The 23218-nt window shown below is 41.5% G+C and overlaps 1 protein-coding gene across 1 annotated transcript; it reads right to left on the reverse strand.

Annotated features, from left to right (window-relative positions):
• Window positions 1-6309: 6309 nt before the first annotated feature.
• N4BP1 (NEDD4 binding protein 1) lies at window positions 6310-21916 on the reverse strand. The gene is made up of 7 exons (XM_014882586.2): window positions 21536-21916; window positions 17433-19177; window positions 13041-13171; window positions 12553-12649; window positions 11196-11303; window positions 9638-9745; window positions 6310-7578 (listed from the first exon to the last, which is right to left on the reverse strand). The coding sequence occupies exons 1-7, from the start codon at window positions 21776-21778 to the stop codon at window positions 7248-7250; spliced, it is 2763 nt and encodes a 920-aa protein (XP_014738072.2). The 5' UTR covers window positions 21779-21916; the 3' UTR covers window positions 6310-7247.
• Between the last annotated feature and the right edge of the window lie 1302 nt (window positions 21917-23218).

Below are 23218 nucleotides of genomic sequence, written 5' to 3' on the forward strand. Positions count from 1 at the left end.
AAGCCTCTCTCCTGAGACCCTTTCCATCGTCATGGAAGCAATGATCAGAAGTGGAGCTGCACCCAGCTTAGCAAGTCCACAGTTTCACTGGAGTTTTTCCTCCTCTCAGAGTTCCATGGATCTTGCAACAACTGTAGCCACTTTTGTGGCAATTTACATGGAAATGCTGCACAGCCCCATGGCTGCAGTTGTGCATTTCCTGTGGCATATGACACACTGCTCCAGATGGTGCTAATTGCATGGGACCTAAAATACATTTACCTCCCACTGCAAATCTAAATCTGATTTCTTTCCTGGGGGTATCACATTTTACTGATATTCTATGAAGACAAAATATGGGCTTTTCAAAAATGTAAGTGCTTAGGTGCTAAAGTCACACTTTACCTGAAGCACTGTGGTCCTTCAGAAGTATTTTATGTACCTATGCATTTCTGAAAATGCCAGAGTTCCTTTCTGTATCTTTAGGCCCCTAAGTGCCATGAGCTGTGAGTACCTTCTTGAACTAAACCTGCCCTGTTAAAACAAGAAAACCCCCCAAAACATGACTCTCTTTTGCTGTGGATTTTCAGATCATGTGGCATAGAAGAACCTTAATTCAGAAGGGTCTGTCAGGTGTTTCCATAATATCAGTTACCCATCATTCCAGTATATATTCTGTTCACCTGGGAGCTAAATTACCTTGTCTGCAGAGCCTTGCTTTGGGAGTCCAGGGAGACTGAGGTATCACAGATGTCTTCAATATGCTGAGGGCTTCAGGGAGCAACCTGGTTGAAAGGGAGCACAGAGAAGGCTGCAGCCACCATAGTGTGTGCCCTAAACACACACACACACACACATATACATATATCCCTTATTTCTCCCAAGATACACATAACAGAAAATGTGCACCTATTTCCAAGACTGTTCAGTAGCCTAGAGTGTCAAATCACTTAGTAGAACACAGAACTCTCAGAAAGGATCTTAATTCAGATCAAATGTTAGAAAGTGTAAAATTTATGTTGAACTTGTACTTTACAGTAGGATATGACTCAATACCCAGCCCTTTCCACAATTACAGTCTGCACAGAGTGAGACAGTAACACTGCCTGTGATACTTTAATAAGTTGTTATAAGTCACAGAGCATTTTCTGAAATATAAACACAGTTTTCAAATAGACTGTCAGCTTTTTACTCGTGGTATAGAACTTGCTCCCTACACCCACCCAGTGTGTTTCAGAGGCTCTGAATGCTGCTGATCATATTCCCCACCCTTCTGCACATTGATATCTGATCAGCCCTCCTGCATTCACTAACCATGAGATAGTCTGAAATAAGATTCTAATGGACAGATTTTGTGCTTGTTTCACCCAGCAAGAAACTGGAAACCAATGTTCATAGCTTCAATTTTTCATACTTAGAAAAAACCCCCACTTTCATAGCAGGGTGTGGGACTATTGACTTTATTGTGTCACAACATCACACAGCCTCTGTTTGTTTGATACCAAACAAGGCTCCTCCTTGCCTACCAGCCTGCCTTCTTTAGTTTAGCTGAATTCATCTTGCCTGTGCTTCTGTATGTTTACAACATTAGGAGATATCATGCTAATGAAACTTTTTCAAAGCACACCTACTCCTTATTTTATAGGAGGAAGAGAATATGTGCATACAGCACTAGTATTTAATCCATAACCACCACAATTGAACAGCAGTCCTAGTAACAAGGTGTCACATATACCTTAGATGGGGGAAAAAAGAACCAGACTATTTCTGTCTCTGCCCCTGCAGTACTGACTAAACACTGGGCAGATACTTCAATTTAAGGCAGACTCCCATTAAATCCTTTTCACTATGCATCACTCACCATTGGTGCATTATGAGACAAATAAAAGACAAGCAAGAGCCCATCAGTGAGGAAAGAAAGGGTTATAATATTTTTTACAGAAACATTACAAACTTATTTAAGCTACTTTATTATTTGTATATAATTAAATATTATATTAAAAGAAATCATAGCCTCCCTTCCCAAATAGCTCCTCAAGCAGCAATTACATTCACCTCCTACCAGAAACATTTGAATAATGTCCCTGAAAGGCCCTGAGACTAAATCCACCAGATGGGATAGATGAGATATCCTGGGCTTTTGCATGAATTATTTCAATCCATCATCATTTGGAAGACTCATATCTGCTGTAATATTGGAAAGCTTAATTTGATTTCCATTTACAAAGTAGGGCTTTGATGGATGCTGTAAAACAAAGGATAACAATCTAGCTACTATATCTTTATCTTCTCTGCATTTTTGTTGACAGCACAGAAGTGAGGGCTCAGACTCATGACCTACAAGAGTTGAAGCCACTGTGCCAGCTGTGACAACAGAGAAACCAGCACACAGCATGCAGCAAGGGCAGCTGCAGTGAATCTCCTGCAATCACCCCCACTACCATCTTAGGCCACTACAACATCTACTGCTTACGAATCAGAGCCTGAAATAAATTTTAGTCAAAACTAATGCATTGAGTGGTTTTATACAAAAATAATCATGTGCACGCACTGAGTTGACAGAGACTCTGCAAATTAATTTCATGATCACCCTAGCATTGTCTTAAACGGTTTCATTTCTAGTGCTATCTTCTTATTCATTCACTGAAAAGTCTGTTTCTGGCTCAAGTCTGGAAGGGAAACAAGTTTGGATATTGGGAAGCTGTGTGTTGATGTTACATGTTTAACAATAAGTTATATTCATTCCAGGAAATTTCTCTTTAGGTTAGGTGTGAGCAGCTGATAGGTACACAGGCCAAGAGAATAAAAATTTGGTTAAAAGTTAAAATATGGCAAGATCTGTTTGTCTAACGTAGAGAATCCTTGGACAGTGACAAGTGTGACAGAAAACATTAATTTATTCCCAATGAATGCCAGATATTACTATTTTAATGCCCCTTCACTTCAGAATGCCAAGAATGCCCTTATCCATATTCTTGGTGCTCTGCCAGTGGATCTGGCAAAAGACTCTGATGTGCCTCTTTGAATTCAAAGCCCTTTGCTGTGAAGATCTCCCACACAAAGTATTTATAAACCACAATGTTCCTCCTCCTTCTCCTCACAGAAAATATTCCCAGACATTCCCGCTCTGCCTTTTCGATATTCCCAATTTCCTCCTCGGCACAGAGCACAGGGCAGAGCTGGCTATGCGGGGCCCGGGGATGTTCCCCGCAGTCAGGAGCGAGGCGGCGGGCGCTGTCACGGACCCGGCCCGTGCGCTGCCGGTGCCGGCCCCGGGGACAGGGCGGGCCCTGCTTTGCCAGCGCTGCCCGCACGCTCTCACGGCAGGCTCCGCCAGGCCTTCTCCGATTTTAAATGCAATACTTCCGAATCTCGGAATTGATATTTTCTTTTTTTCCTTTTAAAAAAATCTATTTTTTTTTTTTTTTTTTTTTTTTTTTTACTTTTTTTTTAAATTTATTTTTTTTTAAGAATATAATCTCTCACGCGCCGATATCTTAACTCCTGGGCAATCAGAATTGTTCAAACAGCAGACTTTTGGCCGGCGGTTCCCGAATTGAAGGAACTCCCACCGAAGGTAAATATATTCCCAGCAATTTCCCGTTGTGTTTGGTGTTTCACTTCGGCAGCACGGTGCCGGGGGCCGGCAGCGCTCGCAGGCCCGCTCGCCCGGCACGGACACCGCTGGAACACGCGGGGCTGGCCCGGGGCTGGCCCGGGGCCCTCAGGCGGGGCCCGGCCTCCCCTGCCCGGGCCGCCAGCGCCCCCCGCTGGCCCCGCGGCGACACAACAGCGGCAGCGCCCGGCTCGCTTCCACCTCCAGCGTTCTTACTAAGGAGTGCGGGCGCGTTTCTGTACTAAACACACGCAAGCCAGCCTGTTATTTTTAATGAATAGACTCTTAATACTTCGCTCAGCAACGTTTTGTCTTAAAATTAACAATACCTTGAATATCGTATGCTCGTTCAACAACCAGGGAGAAAAATTATACGTGACTTCGGATTTGAATCAGTTATTCCTATACTAAGTGAAAAATTATAATGAAATAAAACTTAATTGATATATTTCAGCAGAATTCTGATGTCTTTGGACTGTTGTATATGTTTAATTAAAAATATGTAATATTTTAATTCTTTTATGTACACTTAAAATATCACTCCTGAAACAATTAAAAATACTCAAGTGGAGACTTAAAAGGGAACACAATGCATTCAAACCCAGTTTCTTCTTAGAAAATGAAATTTAAAATGATAAAATGCAATCTAACAGAACTTAGTGATCCACAAGGCAGACGCAAAAACTTGGGATTGTCATACACAGCTCAGCAGAGTTTCAACAGTACAATGGAACCACATTCTAAACATAAATGCATACAATACACAGGTAAAAAAAGTACAAATCTAAAATCCATCTGTTTTTAAAGTCATTGTCTACGCCATCTACTAGAATACTGCAGTATTTCCACTGAATGCACAGAGTTAAATACCAATATATACAAAACTGTGATTTATGTACAAAATTGAGCACAAACAGTAGCAGTCAGGAAGGGTAGGAATAGTCTGAACACCATGAGTTACACTGTTGTAAGGCACTTGGGTTTCCATTCTGTGATAAAAAAGAGAAACTGAACACATCAAAGAAACACCTACTTATATAAGCAGACTCCTCCAAATACCAGACAGCAGATTAGGTCTTGGAATCTGCAAAGTCATTATTATTCTAAACTGTATTTATGAAAATAACAGGCCTTATACATGAATTATAGCAGAGCTACAACCTTTCCAATAAAACAGAGCCATCCACAACATAAACCAGGCCCAGATCTAAAAAGAGCATTTAGTGCAGCTACGCAAAATTCTAGCAAGAAAGGCATTCATATCAAACACAGCCTGCAAGCTTGCAAAACAGAAGGAAACACTGTCAGTATTAGAAAGACACTGAGTCACTGTTTGTCATGGAGCTTTCACAGGCACTATCTCTCTGGTTCAGAACTGCTCTTCCAAAACACAAGCTACCCTAATATGGCACTAAAACAGGAAGGAAAACAGCAGCACTAGCACCGACTGCTGGGACTCATGTGAGATTTGCTTGTTTACAACTGCAATAAAATTGTTTACATTACATGCTCTTAAAAAGCAAGAGAAAACACTCCTTTTAACAGTAAGCTGTTGTATTTGTCACAGAAATCCTGCACTTGGCCTCACACTAGGAATCAGTCTCAGGACTTTACCCCTTTAAAGGGAGGAGAGGGAAATGCTGAATCACTCACACGAAAGGGAAAGTCCCCGTTTTTTTCCCTGTTATTTGCTTCTAGTCGTGTTTTCACAGCAACCAAAGGTTGAAGAGCACTAGGTATGCTTCAAAAAGACTTTGGAGAAAGAAGTAAGAGTACCAATCTCTTTGCTCTTGTGACAGGACTTGAGGCTTGAAGCTGAGCTGGGGGGATTTAGGTTAGATCAGGAAAAAGCTCTTCACCCAGAGTGTAGTTGGGCACTGAACAGCCTCCCCAGGGAAGCGGGCACAGCCCCAAGCCTGACAGAACTCACAAAGTGTTTGGACAATGCTCTCAGGCACAGGGTGGGATTATTGAATTATCCTGTGCAGGGCCGGGAGTTGGACTGGATGATCCTTGTGGGTCCCTTCCAAGTCAGCTTATTCTGTGACTATGAAATAAAGATTACATTATATTGTATTTATATGCCCACACCAGCCACTAAAAAGTGAGAACAACACATGCAACCAAGGATATACCTAATGAAGTTCTTTGAGGAGCATGTTCACACATGTACACAGGCCCCCCAGGCTGTGCGAGGGAGCTGGTGATTTATTCTCTTACTATTTATTAAAATGATACCAAGTGCAGTCAGTGATAACAGGCTTTAGGAACTTGCCTAGGTTTTTATGGGATTAGAACTTGGAGATTACGTAACACTTCATAGGTAGGAACTATTTCTTGGCAAACATGCTGGCCAGAAGGACTCTGCCCCCCTGAATAGCAAATCTCCCACTCAGAATAAATAATAATTAAGATTTGCCTGTTTGGATGTAGAAGCATTAAAGGCCTTTCTTCATCATCACACTTTTTTGTTCTTGCTGCAATTCTCTTCCAGGTTGCTTGTGTTAAAGGAAGAGCAAGACTGCCTTCTTCTTTGACTTCACAAAACATGAAAAGACAGTCTTTCAAAACCCTCAGTTCCTCAAGTATATTTCAGCTCTTTTGCATATAAGCAAAGAGCGATTTCAGAGCCCATGGAACTGGAGAGAAAGCCACTAATGCTTTTGGGTAAGGCTCAATACATCAGAAGTTGAACATTAGCTTCAGAGTCCACATTTTCTTTACAGTCCAATTTGATTTTACTCATGTGAACACTTGGCACTAGAAACTGGTTTAAAAGGACGGAGTAAGAGACTTAATAGTGTACAGAGATACTGACAATCTTAACTTTGCTCTGTTCTTGAAAGTGGTCCTATTGGTCAGCTTTCATTTATGATCTTCCTTTATCCCCCTTGCATTTGGGATAGAGCCCAGAACAGATCTAAAGGGATGAACCTGACTGTATCTGTAGCTCTGCACAAAAAAAAGCCTTTTTTGTACAGCATCACATTCTGTTAACATTACACCATTCACACTGAGAACAGGCAAGGCAAAGACAAACAGGTGTCAGTGCAATTGTTAAAGATATTAAAACTATTCTGAAAGAATACTGATAGTCAAAATAACTCCCAATTTAAAAACTTCGGAGCTTTTAAAGCATTCAAAACACCTTCTCCCGCTGAGAGCTGTGAATTTATACTTTCTCTTCTAACTACGTCGCAGAGCATTTCCAGCCTGAAAGAGCAAATGCATTGTCTTGACCTTTCACGCCCTTCCTGGGGATCCTCACGGGCTCACGGCCGCCACCTGCTGGCAGCTGCTCCCACACGCGGGTCTCCAACGGAGGAATTCTGCCTTCCAGGAAAAGGGTTATTTAAAAAGTACTAACACACTGCTCAAAAGGGAGAACTGCCACTGCTTTAATAAGCAATTCAAGTGAAGCAGAAGATTTGTTGCTTTTTTTCATGGAAAATATTACTACAAATCTGTAGTAGCAGCACTTCCTAATTTACCAAAACCTGGCATCTACTAGCAACAGAACATACACAAAAATATCTTTGTTTATACAAATAAAATTAGGTTTTTAATATTCACACAGTAACATAAAAGAGCGACATTTTTCTTCACATTGGCAATCGTTAGAGCAGGTGTGATATAAAAGCTGTGTAAGTATTCAGTCAAGCACCATGGCAGACAGTGCATTGAGATCTCTCATGAATGGATGATTAGCCAGTATTTGATCAATCTTCTGCCTCTGATCATAGCCAGGAAAAATTTTAATCAAGGCTTCTCTTAGCTGGACTGTTTCTGAGGCAGATCTCTGTGGTGGAGTTGCTGGACAAGGCTCTGTGCTTTTTTCCCGTGGAAGCCACAGGGATGAACGATCATCGGGCACTCTGCCTCCAGGCTGTCGACTGCTACTGCTCACTTCGGGGAGGAAAAAAGGTATCTCAGGAGAATATTGTCCACTGCTCTGTAAAGCCTTCTGTGTTGACCAAGAATCTCTATGGAACAAAATAAAATATTTTTAATTAATTAAGCTAAATAGATGCTAGCTGTAGCTCTCCCTGTACATGAGAGAGAAAAGAGAAATATGTATAACAAACTTCCCTGCTGCTCAGCCAGTTACTGACTGGAATCAAATGACAAGCATTCTTTCAAAGTGAAACAAAACAGGAGGTGTAACAGTTCTCAATCTGAATCTGGCACAACTAACCCTAATATCACCCAGGAATAGCCTCAATATGCTGTGAGTCCTTTACTTGGCAGATTACAGCAACAGTCAAATATTGCTTTATGAAGGTATAGATAAAAAGACGCATTGAACACATGTACACTGACGTGGAACATGTGAAAATGCTGACAGACCAAAAGGTCTTCCAAGATGCTTCATGAGACTATTCCTCATGGACTTTTGGTCTTGACTAAGCTGTGTTCATATTTAGATCAGGGCCTTCTTTCCCTTGTATGGTATCCTTAACAGGGCAATGAAGCTGTTTTAGCAATCTCAGCATTTAAATACTCTTCCTTAACTATTAAGATTTCAGACTTTTAAAGTTTTGCTACTCTATGAATTTTGTAGTGCTAGCAGTGTAAAGTTCAATCTACTTCAGATGCCAGCAGATATCAGAGAAATGTGAAGTGGAACTCATGTTACAGTCTAGTTTCCTACCACCACGGGAAACAGTATCTAAATTACAGAGCTCTATTTCTAAAGCATTTGGGTTATGACACCTCCTGTTACTCAGCATGGAAAGGTTTTCTAATTGCTGAAGATCCAGTTTCTGATCTTGTTCCTGGGTGCCATTTATGCTTTCTGTATCATTTAACTCACGTAGAAAAGTCACATGGAAGGAACAAAATTAACTGTGGACTGGCAACTTTTCTCTGTTCTTCCTGCCCCTGCCCCCACCCAAAAACTCAACCCCAAACCAAACACCAAAGCCTAGTTCCAGTTCCAAGTTTACATATAAAAGAACCAAGCTCTTCTGTGGTCTTCTCAAAAGACTGTCTCCATTTCTACAATCATCACACTCACCTACCTCAGAACACTGTTTTCATTTTATTTCTCTCAGATATAGGCAGGTAAAACAGTGCTCCAAATAACATCTCAAAGGTTTTGTACAAGAGCTTGAATACTTAGCATTTCCTTCCAGAGTTCTAGCACTGCACTTGCTTTTTTAATGTCAACACATTTTCAAATCAGCTTGTAATCTATGGTATAAAAACGTTCTACTTTCCTCAAGTGTTTACAATAGATGAGATTCTTGCATATTCTTTGTATTAATCCTTAAGCATGGCTTGCCTTTTCTATTGCAAATTTTTAAGCTACCTCACTTGTTTTTAAAAGCCTTCTCAATATGCTCAGAATTACTAGCATTTCTAATTCCTAAACCAGTGAAAATACAGTGTATTATAATCTTGTGCAAAAGAGCAAACTAATTCTCAAATCTTGGCAGTTCATGCAAAGCAAATTCATACTTAGAATATGTGCACATTTAAAAAGTACATCAATCTTAAATGAACAATATATGTTAATTAATATTTATAATTATTACTCAAAACCAAACAGATTTAATAATGCCTCAAAAATTGTTTTGACAACAGTAAGGTACCCTCAACCATGAGGTGAAATGTCTCCCCTGTGACAAAAAAACCCAAGGGCAGAGTGTTTGTAGCACCTATTGTCCCACTATGAAGAAGTGACCAACCACGGTGTCTCAGATAACATCAGTGTAATTAACAACACATACTCACATCTCTGGCACGTCTGGGTGCTGTTAACACACCCGTGCATGAAAGACACCACAGCCAAATCTCAGAAGAAGCTTTTGTCATACTTACCTTAGTTCCCAGAGAGATCTTGATTAGAAGCAAATGTCACCAGCAGTTTCTGAACCAACTTCAGTAACAGGAAAAATGTTTTTTTTGTTAAACTGCTACATATTACAGTGTTCCTGCTTAACTTTACTGTGCTTTACAGGTGTGTGAGTGAACCAGTAGCACAGTTTATTTCAAATGTGAAATAACTGTGTCAAACAAAAATGAAAACAGTGTTTATACCTAGAATAGCCTTCACTTCGAAGGAAGTCATCTAATCTGGGTCCATTTCTTCCCAAAGGATCATCAGGAACCATAAATATGTCACCAGCAAAAGTGTACTGGAGCAACCTGCAAGAGAGTTCTTTTAAGTAACAAGGTATTACACCCTTGTTGTCCTTCACCTTTGTAGCACAGGACGAATTTCTTCAGAGTAGACACCACATTAGGAGTCCCTGAAGATTAATTAGTAAACCTAAGACACAACCAGCATTCCCTGTCAAAACAATTCCATTCTAGCTGTGAACTCTCCCTATTACTCTGCAAAATACAGAGCTTTGTTTTATTGACAGAAATTTTGCAACAAGGCCATGGTGGGATTTTCTAGGTGACTAGAGATTTTTTGGTTGTTCTAAACTCCATTTCCTTGCAAGGATCTTCAGTCACATAGCTGAAATGCCTGTGTTAGCACAAAGCCACATAAGTAGCAAACACAGCATTAAATGCTTACAGGTAAGATACAAAGGTTTTTTTCTGGAATCACTTTGAGACGGGTAGAAATCTGCATTGAAAAAAAAACCCAGTTCAACTGAAATTTGTCTGCAAGGAGAAGATGTGGTACAGTGGAATTTTCCCAGAAGTACAACCTAATAGCAGATGTTAACATAAGCTCTTAAAAAACCACAGACTCGAGACACCATGCCAAGTATTCTTGCTAAAGTCCTGTGGGAGAACAGAACCTGACTTGGGTAGAATTCACTCAAGAAAGGATTTAAATGCCTACATGAGCATCAACTCCATGGCCTCGCAGCTATATTGTAAAAATCCAGGGCAAGTTTTGTTACTTATTTCATTAGCTATACTGTAGCAGATGTACCCTCAGAAGATGTCAGGTACACTGAGGAATTAGTGGAAAATTTCACTAACAGATCACACATTAGCAGTAAAATAACCTGATTTAAGTGAAACGGAAAAAAAATCCCAAACACCCAAGCCCAACAATAACAAAGAATCAAGAAGAAACAAAGTCCACAAGATGAAGCAGGGATATATGATAACTAAGTGAACTCATGGACACCCAAAGAATAACAATTACAGGGAAATGGCTACATGGATATGCTACAAGTGTTCATTTTGTTTAGCTGTACCAATCTGTCCCACTTGAATAAAGAGTGATTGATTCTGAGCAATTAAAAGTGACACTGTACATCCTCATCAGCTATCATGTCTCTGTGAAAAAAATGAGCTTTCAGACAAGAGAGGCTGTGAAAGTGGACTGCTCAAACAAGATCCAACATCGACCTTCAGAAGTGACACGTGTGCTGTTACACCAAGCTCCTGTTTATGTGAGCAATTACTATACATACATGACAGAAGAGATGAATAACAGGCATATTGGACTACTCAACATATGACTGTAAGGCCATGAATCACCACAGTGAGTCACAGAGTACTTTATTTGGATCTACCAGAATTGCATGACAGATTAATTAAAGATAGCAAAATTCCACATGTAGGTAGGAGTGCCTACAACTGCAAGGACAGACATCCTTTTAAGATTTGACAGAAATTCAATAATTACCTTTTTTGAATAATTTCTCTCCAGGCAAATGATTCTGTCACAAATTCTCTGAAGTTATCATTTGTCACAATAACACCTCCAGTTTTAGCAGCAAGGTGTAATAAAAATCTGTAAAATTAATTTCAAAGATCACCAACACTGTTTTGCTGAAAACAATCCAAAGATCTAGAAAACGACACGTTTCATCATCCAAAAGTAATCTATTTGCACGAAAACAAACATCTTGATTACCAGGAAATTACACTGTTTTTACCCACTTCAAACTTACAGCAATGTTTTGGGTAGCATGCATTTATTTAGTGCAGCAGAGTCTTCATGGGAGGTTTCCTTCCCCATTAAGAAACCCACACAAGCAAAAGCCCCTAAACCCCATGATCTAAATATTTGCACAGGTAAGTAGCTTCCTTTATGGAACAGTATAGTATTTATTACACAATCCAACACAAACTCTCTTCCATACACTTTTTTGCTTAGTATTAATGTCTGTGTTCTGCAAGTCAGTGTTCTGCATGTTAGTTGTTTGCTCTGTCAAGACTTCTTAAAAACCCTTCTGTTAAATAAATTATGATAAAACATAACTACTGATTTATTAAGAAAAAAACACAATTGCTTTCTTCTATAATGTATCTGAAAATACTTTTTTTGCCATTTGAAACTATTTTAGCCACAAGATAATGATGTTTCCTCTTAAAGTGCATGCTTTTAACAAAAGTGAAAATACGTTATCATAACACTTATTTCCACAGTCATCTCAACTGCACTGCCAGAGCATTTCTTATGAAAGGCTGTGTGTATATAAAACATTAGTGAAGTATTAGGAAACTCCCACAATGCAGACTCCTAAAGCTTACTGTGTCTAGTTCACTGACAGACCATCCCCACATTTTGAAGTTCATCTTTGGTGGTCAAATTAACTTGGAACTTCACTGGCTTACACATTGTTACAAATACACTGCTCCAAACACACAGCAAGGTCTGTGTGCCAAGAAGAAAATGGAGCTAAATAGTATCTGATCAGTAGATGACTTATGCCCCAAGAATAAAAGGCAATTCAGGGATAGAGTGATGACCAGGAAAGCATAAAACATTACTAGAAGATTAATTCTTCTGCCTGCCTTTTTCTTTTTTTTTAATTGACAGGAAAATTTGTAGTTCTCCATGACTTTCTGAATACACAGTAGTGTTTCCTACAACAATGAAATAATGTAACAGATGTAGAACTCAGTCTTAAGCTGGATGCATATCTCTGTCTAGAGAGGTTGCAGAACTACCTCATAAAACTGCTCATGAAATATTAAGCTTTTACAACCATTAGTCAGATGTTTAAAAAGACTTTAAAGCTATGTATATTTTGTACCTGTCATCATGAGCAGCAATTCTTGCTCCTAAAACCATTCTTGCAGGGGTTAAAGACAATATTCCAACATCCTCGAGCTGTGTTAAGAACTTCTGCTCTGTTAAAACATGATTTGACAATTAGTCTGAGATACAATTAGCAGGGAGAAGATGAGCTATTTTTGTACCAATTAAGCTATAGAAATGACATTGACCGCTGAAGAACTGCTAATACTATAACAATGGGGAAGAAAAGGTTAAAACTAGAAATTAAAGAGCAAACAAAACCAGCCCAAGGCAGCCTCCACTGATGGCACACCTGTTAGCCTAAACAGCATTTCAGGGTCTCTCACACTGTGTATGGAAACCCAGTTACTCATGCTGAGCAGCCAGACTGCTCCTGCTCAACATTTGATGAAACATTCCTTCTCCATTTATTCTCTACAGAAGTACCCAAAGAAATAGTCACAGTCTGGTTTAATTAAGGAAACATTAGGAAATGTCCCTCACCTGTAATGGAAGGGTCACGTCTTGTTCTCCACTGTGGAACAAACACAGTAATATTTCTGTGGCCACGTTTCCAAAAGTATTCAACAGCTATTGCAATTCCTCGACAGGAGAAGAATTTCCTTAGACCATGGCTGAAGGTGAAACAAAAAGGGAGATTAAATTCACTAGGGTTTTACTATCAGAAAAACAAAGAAAGTGGAACAAAGCCTTGTAAAGTGAAGCTGGAAGTCCCACGTGGAGCCTCAGATAAAGAAAAGGCAGATGGGTGTTATAGATGAGGAATCTTCTAACTGGAAAAAGCTCTTCAGCAAAAGAAGAAAACAGGTACACCACTTTGCAACTTCATAGCTCAGTCTCCTTTCAGTTTCCTGGGCACAACAATGGAGTAATCAGAAGCAGGTTTAGCTTTAAAAAAGAGGCCCATAGTGATGGTTTTTGAACTCCATTGAGTACAGATTAGAACTACAATAATCCAGTATTGTAGTAGTTCCAAATACAGTCCTACTACAAAATACAATACCTTTGGTTCAACTGACTACCAAAGATTACATCTGAACAGCTCTCTGACATTTATTATGGCCTCCTCTCCCTTCCTTTCAACAGTCTGAACAATTGCTTCTGAAGCAAAATAATGACATTTCTTTGAAGAAATATTTTCCAAACATTGTATTTTGGCATTACTTTCTCAATTTAAAAATAAGATGTTCATTATCTGTTTTTACAATCTCTTAAGTGTCTTTCCAGAAAAAAACAGCAACTGCCTACAATGAAGGGACACAAAGATTGGAACTGATGACCTTGTGAGGCCCTTCCCAACTGGAATTATCCCAATTACCCTATTTAACACATGGCACAATTAACTGTCCAGCATTTTCATAGACGCTACACTTAGACAAAACAAAGATATGATTCCCTAGAAAAGACACACTGATCGAGCATTGATGGCATGAACAGCCAAAGCATTTCTTGCAAAATAGTGTATAATCTATGTTTTGAATTAGATGTCAAATCACTACAAAGTACTTTTAGCAATAAGTGAGCAAGTGGTATTCCTTTTCTAAACCAGTCTCCCAAATAATAGGCAAGTGCATATTATTTACCCTAATAGTAAGCCCTGTTGGTTTCAAAGAGAATCTTATCTTTAAAGCCTAGTTTAACCTACCAAGAAATATTCCCAACATAATGGTCTTTAAAAGATTCCATGGAAATACTTTACAGTGAAACTCAGGCTTTAATAGCATTCATTTATTCTTTTCCAGTTTCGTAAATACTTTAAAAAATAGGTTGGTCAAAATTTAAATCTATTAGGGATCTCTGAATTTTGAGAGGCATGAATAACCATATCTGAAATATAAGAAATCTGACTTACTAACAGAATTTCCAGAGGAAAAAAAATACTATGCCACACTTGGCCTTAATAAAATTAAGCATTCTTGGTGTCAAGAACAGTCAAAGGAAGGCAATTTTCATAGAAGAGTTACTCTTTGTAAACCTTCTGGGACATAAAATTTAAATGCAGTCATCGTCCCACTAATTTAAGTTCGGCATCCTATTCATTAAATTGGAAAACTCTGTTAAATATTTTCAATGAATTAATGATTCTTAACTGGACCTCAATAAATGCAGAGGTCTTGATATTCATGTCAAAATTTATGCCTTCTCTGCTTGTTCATCCTCCTGTTTTAGAGCTCCCAACTGGCTGAACTACACAGTGTACTGTTTTTTAAAGTGTTTTGAAGCTTAGAAAAGCAGCTCCTGATTGATCACAAAATCCTGCTCTGCTACAACTTAAAAAAACATGCAAATAGAAGCAACTTTATCAAATAACACATAGAATTAATGTAAGCTATAATATGAAAAATATGTCACCACTAAACTAAATTAAATATGAAATGCTTTAGCTGAGTTAGATAAACACCTGAAGGGACAGCAAATCATCACAGCAAGATGGTCTTTTCAAGATCTCCATCTCAAAGATTGCACCTCTTCTCTAAATGCCATTGCAAATGCTGGTTTTGCCTGTCCCAGCTCTTTAAAATCCTGTGAAGACCCTACAAAGGCATTTCCTAAATTAAACAAAGGATGATCATAAGCAGCACAAAGCAGCAAAGAGAGGGTTGCCTTCTGGGACATGTAACATTTTCCCTTTGGTTTGTCACTAAAGTAAACACTGTCGCAAATGAGCGGCTTGGCTGCCTAAAGAAACACTGTCAAAGGTATCGCCAAAGGCAGGGTTTGACACAAAGTTGTGAAAATATGGCTTCACAGAGTTTGGTGGCAACATTCACTCTTGTGAACTTGTGAAGAGTAAGTTCATTATTTACTGCACAGCTTAAGGCATACGAAGATCAAACTAGAATAAGTTTGGACTGATTTACACAGAAGCCAGGAATGCAGAAGGGGGTGAGGGTGCAAAGCACATGGATGTAAAGATAAGGGTTTAGCAGCACTTAATGATCGAGTACTTCAACATTTACAAGGCAATTCCATAGGGCTCGCTATAGCTGTAACAATGATTTAACTGTAGATTTGAGGCAGTAACATTCATACCATGAGCAATTCACACACACGCACAGGTACACAATGTGAACACCTAATCCTCTGTGCCTAAAGGTTCTCATAAAAGAATGCCACTCAGCGTCAGTGAAATGCTCACACCAAGTCCCTTTGCATTTCCCAACAGGCAAGGGTCACGCCTCGGGAAGTGTGGAGAGATGTATGGGAGCTTTGTCACCAGGAACAGTCCTCTGAGTATCACAAAGGTGAGGATTTGTGAGCTCTGAGCAGTGTCCCACTCGAGGGAGGTGCTGGCACAGCTGCTGAGCCCCAGAAGAGCTCAAAGGGCCTCGCTCAGGACCCTGCCTATAGGGCCACAGGATGACTGACTTCGGGTAGCAGTGTTTCCCCCCAGCCACAACCCAACTCGGTAACTCCTGGGCTTTCTTCCCCAAAGTGTAGGAACAATGGTGTCCCTCCACTTGGGCTATGATTCAGGTAAATAGTTTAGCAAGGCTTCAAACGATAATATTGCTTACCCTTGGTTTCCTACCTTGTTTGGGCACCTGATGGTTCTGATTGGATGCACCACGATAAGTACGTATTATTTACAAACTATTCTAGGAAGATATAATTCCATTCACTTATTCTTTCATTCTTAGTTTCTTCCATTGTAATAAAATTTAAATTACACAACAACTGGATATTGCAGTCTGCCCTCAAAAGGCCTGTTTTCAGCATACAAAACCAGGTAATTAAAAAAAATACTTGTTGGCAGCTACGGTAAACTCTGGGTGTTGTCTTATTCCACAAGCACCCTGAGACAATGTGATAATAGAGCAACATGCTGCACATGTCAAAAGAAAAAAATTTTGCAGCCTTTGCAATTTTCTAGACTTATGACATGAGGCAAGCAATGATTCAGAAACCCATACAGCATTAGTCTAAGCATGTGGGTTATGAATTAATACCCACATCCCCGTCAAAAAAGGGGGCCAAAAGAACCCTGAACCAGCATAGGCATGGAAGCAGTTCTCGAGGTATTGAGAAGCAAAATTGAGAACAATTCAAAGCAATTTTTCAAACAACTCTTCACTTTATGAAATGCAAGAAACTAATGAGGCTTTATTGAGCCAGAGGGAAGCTGCAGAACACCTACATGACAAAACCAACAGGCCCCCAAGCATTGGTTATTTACTAGGACATTCAAATATCTCGATGGTTCTGCTATTTTGAGGCAGCTGTACCCTTTACATTTATAAACAGTTTTCATTTGTTTGGGTAGAAGGCGCCAGGTGTTCTATAATCTTTTTAGGGACTGTATGCCAATAGCACCCAGCTTCTATGCCCTACTCCAGTGTGGGGTGTGTGCAGCCCAACTGCTGTGCAGGGCAATCCACTGGGATGCATGAAAGAAATATTGGAACCTCAGTACACATTTATAGTTGTTAAATATACATATGTACGTTTGCAAAAAATAACAGGATCCAAGCATTAATATGCAATGCTGTTAAAGGAGAAATATGTCACTACTAGATGAGAACCTCCACTTTAAAACTGCAAGACATTAAAAGCACAAAAAAAATCCCCCAAACCACTTAAGCTGACAATAATTTAACCTTGTTGTTAGGCACCAGCAAAGCAAATTAAACTTCATGCACAACACTGCAACAGAGCAAAGCTTGCCCTGAGATTACTTCTGACTGAAGTGCTACATTGAGCTGAACATTGGTGATTCAAATCGGGTTCCTCTGAAATGGCACAGCTGTGTGCCATGCACACCAAAACTTAGCTAGCAAAACCTTAACACATGTCACTGCAATCTCTTAGCCCCTATTTCATCTGAAAGCTCATTGAACTGTTAATAAAGGGATAGCTGAAAAGAACAATACTTACGAAATTGCAACATTGCTTCCATCAATAATTATATGTTTTAAATATGGTTTTCCAGGTTCATTTATCAACTCCAGTTTGTATGGCTTCTTCAGTGAGTCCAAAAATCTTTGGACTCCAGTAACTGAATGATCTGGATGCGGTCCCACCGTGTCTCTATCTGTATTTGAAGGGTGTTTTTGTGAAGACAGTAACCGGTCTGGGACAGGATTGTCACAATGTGAGGTTTGGGAAAGGTGTTGGTGGAGGGGCCTCGCTTGAGAAGAGCTGCAGTGTCCCAGCTGCTCCTCAGAACCAGAGTGGCTCTTCTGGACAGTTGAGGGCCCTGCAGAACTTTGCTGAAATGCAGTTTTATTTGAGATATGCTGCACATCTGAGCTCCCTCTGGCTATAAAGCCAACATCTTTTAGAGCTCCAGCTTGCACAGTGCTGAAAGTTACCCCACCGTCAGTTTCTATATTGCTTGACCTTGAGTTGTGATTCTTACCAGGGCTATCAACATCTCTCTGTTTATAGCACAGAACTGAATTTTTGCTGGGAGGGGAAGATTTGCATACCAATCTAAGCATTTTATCTTCTGCACCAACTTGCGTGTCTGGAGCACCTCTTACATTCTGATGCTCATTTTTTGTCTCCTTTGAAGTATGACTGGATTTAAGTGGACTTTTATTCCTAGAAATGTCTTTGTCTTCTAGCTTTTGTGAATTATTTATATTATTTCCTAAAGGAAGAATGACAGTTCGAGGCTCTTGAGATGACTGTTCATGTTCTTTCTTAAACTTTAAATTTTCCTTTTCAATTTCTTCTAGCAATATTAATGGTTCCACAGATTGTCCTAGGATACCAATAACTTTTTCTACAATATTTTGGGAATATCCCATTGTTCTGAAAAAGTTCACAAGAATCTTATATTCCATTTCCTCAGTGAGAGCATCACCTTCTTTAAGGCAGCAAGTAGAACCATCTGATTCATTGCAGTCATCCAAAACCAGATCAATTACTGCATCAGGCTCTGAAGGATTCTTGTGCAAAGTAGAGTTCACTTGCTGATTATTTTCCAAAGAGAAATGCTTTTTAGGGAGCCTTTCTTCCTCATCAGAAGACCTCCTTTTACATGACTGCCTCTCTTTAAAGGCCACTGCCTCTATCAGAGGGTCCTTTATGGGAACAAACTTTGTTTCAGGAGCATCAGAAAAAATAGTGTCCATTTGCTTTGTTAGCTCAGTTACAGGTGTGCCAGCATTGCTTCTGACTTCCTCCCCATCTGCCCTTCTGTTTGCAGCAAGGGCTTTGGAGGTGCTGTTCTGTCCAAGCTGCTGTGGACTTTCAGAGCATGTGAGATCTATGATAGCAGTCTCCCCTCCAGACACATGAGTTTGGGTGAGAGCTAGGAGTTCTCTTTTTAGTGCACTGGGCAAAATCAGTAAATCCATCGTATACTTATCTGCATGTGCTTCCACAAATTGTCTGAACTGCTTTTTAATCTCCGATTCATTGTCACTTAATAAGCTTTCATTGTTCTCAAAAAGCTTTACAAACTGCTGCACATGACTTTGAGCCATAACAACAGCTTCTGCACCCCCCTTAATACTGAGCAATCCCATTTCCAGCACTGTTACATCAGCACAGGTATCCTGAATAAGACTGTTGAGAAACAGGCTCTGTGCACCAACGAAGATGCAGTGCATATCCTTTGGGTAGTACTCCTTTTCTTCTAGCTCAGGTTCACACAGTCCCTTGATGTACTCCTAAGAGGAGAAAGAGAACAGAGTGAATACTTTCAAAAACCTAAGATAACTAAGTAAACGCTGCCAGTAAACACGACAACAGAAATAAAACGCCAATATCTAAAATGATGTTTAAATAGATCTCATAGAAGGCTCTCTTTAATATTCTCTTGTTTATACCTGATAGTAAAAGGTAATTTAATTAGTAGATCAAACAATATAAAAGACTGTCAGAACAGATTTATTTTTCCATCCCCATTCTTTGGTCAAAGAGAACTCTTCATGAACAAATGCCTTTCACTAGAGTTCTACCTTGTCCATAAACCTGAACTTCTAAAAAGTTTCAAAGTATATTGACTAAGGCTTATCATGCCAGCAGCCATCTTATATTCGTTACTGACTTAGAAAACCCCAGGATCCAGATACTTCCATGTTCCCGAAGTTCGGGTTTTCCAAAGACTTAAAAAAAAATCCCAATGCTATTTTTGTCACCTGTAATCTACTACAGGTAAATTCACTATACTACCTTGTTTTAAATGTGTCGGGAGTTCAAAACTCTGTCAATACAGTATACTATTTCTTCTTTCAGAAAGCATTATTTTTCCCAAACTGCCTCCTTCTGTGCTTCAAACTCTTTAATATAGTGAAACCAGCTTCTAAGCTGCAGTCATTGTATTTGCAGAATCCCAAATATACCACGTTTTATAATCTATATTTACTCTCAGGCATTAATTCCTTTAAGTGGGACTAGGAACCACCACAAGGTAATGATTAATGTAACACCATTTCCTATCACCTCGAGTTACATCATCACGGGTATCAAGGCAGGCTGCCTCAGGAGCGTATCAGCACAAAGTGCTTCCGCAGCAAAACCCACACGGCTGCTCTCCACGCCTTACTCATCACATGACTGCTTTTGCTTTGCAGAGCAACTAGATAACAACTGGTGAAAAGGATACTCTAAATCTAGGAACTTTTTTTTTAAACTAAGCAGTAGTGGAGAACGTGTACATTACATGTGATTGATGAATTAAAATACAAATTGCTGTCACCAAACCTTTCAACAGAAGATGAGCAATTGTTTCTAGTCAATAATTCCTCCAGACAGTGCCTAAAAACTGCTCTACCTATAAGAGAAATCAAGTTTCTTATACTCATTAAAGTATTAAGAGTAGAAAACATTTTTTTAATCTTGTTCAGAAAAACAGCAACTAGAAAACTGAAATCTTGTGCTATTTATTTCTTATGCTTTAATTTCCTGAAAAACAGGGAAGTTGCACTGCAGATGCCAGAAAAATAGCTACCTGTAACAGTTTCTAGATTCTCCGAGTCCAGGAAAATTGTCTTAGAGTAAATTTCAGAGTCAAATAATTCAAATCCCTATATATTCATAGTATTTCCCTTACAACTCATTGTAAGGAAGTGCATTACATGTTGGGGAAACACGTGCATGACACATAGTGAAGGAATCAAGCTTTTGAAAGCGGGCTGCCAAGTCTGAAATCAGTCACCAAACACCCGCTCCAGATCCCCACTAAGATCCAAGCGAAGTTAAAAGAAACAGACCGACCAACGCCCATATACCGAGATTTTGGATTTGAAAGGGACCTTCAGCCTAGCTACTGCTCACACCAAAATTCTCATCACATGATTCAAACAGCTGCACTTGCCCGGTTCGTTATGAGCAATATCAATTTCAGCACTACTGCTGAGAAACTCCCCCCGAAGGTTAGTTGTGCAAGATATTTAACACGTGTGAAGAAATTCACAGCAACTGCTGTCGCCTCTGAGACACAATCTGCATAGACTGTTCTCCTAGCGCGTTAGAGCTGGGTTAAAAAGACAACTACGTGCTCCAGACTGGTGAAGCTGTCCAGGTCTGACAACTTTTACATGAAGGAAATACTAGCTGCGTTAAGCTGTAGTAAGAGCTTTGCTAACGAGCTACTAAATGGCACGGAATAAGCGAAGTCTGTAAGGCAAAATATGGCAACGCCCAAACAACCCCGAGGAATTTCTTGAGTTCGGGAGGAAGAAGGAAAGCGAAACGTTTTAATCTAGCTTTAAAACAAAACTCGGCCCACCCTCAGCTGCGGGTTGGACTATTTCATAACGCGATACCCATGAACTTTACACTTTCCAGCTGAGTTGTTTTGCTTTATTCCCTACGCTTATGTCAACACGGCCGGAGACTCCCTGGCACCGGGCACACACCCACCTGCCAAAGCAGCGCCGTTTCTGTTTCCTGCTAGGGCACTCCCACCCCTTCTTTATCCAACCCGCGGCCCGCGGCCCCGGCCGCACCGATCTGGGGGGGCCTCTCCGCACGCAAACCCCGCGGCCCTAGCGCCCCGCCCGGCCCCGCTGCCGGCCCCGTACCTTGGCGCTGCTCACGGCCTTGGTGCAGCCCGCCAGCTGCACCCAGATCCTGGCACTGGCTTTGGGCGGCTGCAGCGGAGGCTGCCAGTCCCCCTGTGCCCCCAGCATGGCCAGCCGCACCTCGAACAAGCCCTCGATGCGGCCCCGGCTGCGTTCCAGAAGGAGGCTCTTCTCGGCGGGGACGGTGAACTCATCCACCCTGGGCCCCGGCGCGGAGCCGTGCGGTGTCTGGTGGGCCGCCATCAGCGCGGGGCGCACAATCCCATCGCACCGGGAACAGCGACACCGGGAAACGCCGCACCGACAGTTCGCGTCATCGGGCCGCGACGGCGCCGGGCAGCGCCCACCCGCAGCAGCGCCGCCATGGTTAGCACCGACGGCCTGGCCCCGCCCCCAGGCCCGGCCTCGCCCCGCCCCTGGCGGTGTGGGCGGGGCCGCCCCGCCCCTCAGGGCCCCTGGCGGGGGCTCCGCGGGTCAGCGGTGCCGGCCCTGCCCGAGCTGGGCCGTCCCGGAGCACACGGCACAGCATTGCGGCCAGGCAGGCCTGCACGATCTCCACACTGCACACCCTTTCTGCGCAGTCAGTGCGCAGCCACTGCACAGGAAAGAAATTCTCCCTCATATTCAGGTGGAACTTCCTATGCGTCAGTTTCACCACCGAGCAGAGCCTAGTCCATCCTTTTGGCACCCCCTCTTTAGATATTTATACGCGTTAATGAGGTCCCGTCTCAGTCGTCTCTTCCCGAGGCTGAGCCGGCCCAGCTCCCTCAGCCTTTCCTCGAAAGAGAGATACTCCAGTCCCTTGATCAGCTTTGCCACCCTGCGCAGGACCCGCTCCAGGAGCTGCACTGCCCGGGAGCTGCATTGCCCACCATCACTCCCGGCTCTGGTGCTGAGGAGCCCGGAACTGCACTGAGCCCTCTAGGCGCGGCCTGCCCGCCCCGCCTCCAGTTCTCTCTTATCCCCGCCTCCCGGTCTCTCTGTCCCCGCCTCCAGATCTCTCTTGTCCCCGCCTCCCGGTCCTTCTCCGGGCCTTGACTCCTTGTCCCCTCCTCTCATCCCCGTCTCTGTGTTCCGGGAGAACGCGAGCGCTCCCCGCAGTCCTCACCGCAGTCCTCACCGCCCGACACAGCCCCACACAGGGTCCGCTCCCTGCCCTGCAGCCACAGCCGGAGGCTCCCTCCTGCCTACCGGGGAAACCTTGGTGTAACACACTCTTGGCACAGCCAGCTCTGGTATTGTGTGTTTGGATTTGTTATAAATGAGAGACAAAAGTCTCGATGTTCAGCGAAATTTAGATTGCTTTATTTGATATAAACAGAGCAAGCAGCGCGCTGGGGAACGTGAGGGGACACCGCCTATACTACACTCCACTGTAGGTTTGCAGCCTCTTATACTATGGTTTCCCGCTGTAGTCAATAATTTTTGATTTTTTAGCTGTCCCAATTTTGCTAGGTAAGCACTGGTGGTCGAATAAACATCCTTATCCCAATTCATAAAATCTCCGGTGATGGTCAGTTTCACAGATAACCATCTGGTCTTTGTAGATAACCACCAGCGAAATTCTGGAAGTCTGGTCCTTGAAATAGGCAGCATTGATCAGACAAAGGCAGGAAGGGCTATCGGGAAGTCTGGTTTTGCAAGCTGGTAGTAGATGCAACTTACTTGGAAAACAACATAACA

This window comes from Sturnus vulgaris, chromosome 12, assembly GCF_052056855.1.
Source record: "Sturnus vulgaris isolate bStuVul1 chromosome 12, bStuVul1.hap1, whole genome shotgun sequence".
Taxonomy (NCBI): domain Eukaryota; kingdom Metazoa; phylum Chordata; class Aves; order Passeriformes; family Sturnidae; genus Sturnus; species Sturnus vulgaris.

Excerpts from the sequence above, each read along its gene's own strand:
- N4BP1 (XM_014882586.2), bottom strand. The coding sequence starts at position 21,778 with ATGGCGGCCCACCAGACACCGCACGGCTCCGCGCCGGGGCCCAGGGTG. Across the intron at positions 11,304-12,552 it reads ATTGCTGCTCATGATGACAG|ATTTTTATTACACCTTGCTG; the intron begins GTACAAAATATA and ends TTAATTTTACAG. Across the intron at positions 7,579-9,637 it reads CGAAGTGAAGGCTATTCTAG|AGATTCTTGGTCAACACAGA; the intron begins GTATAAACACTG and ends TTTGTTCCATAG.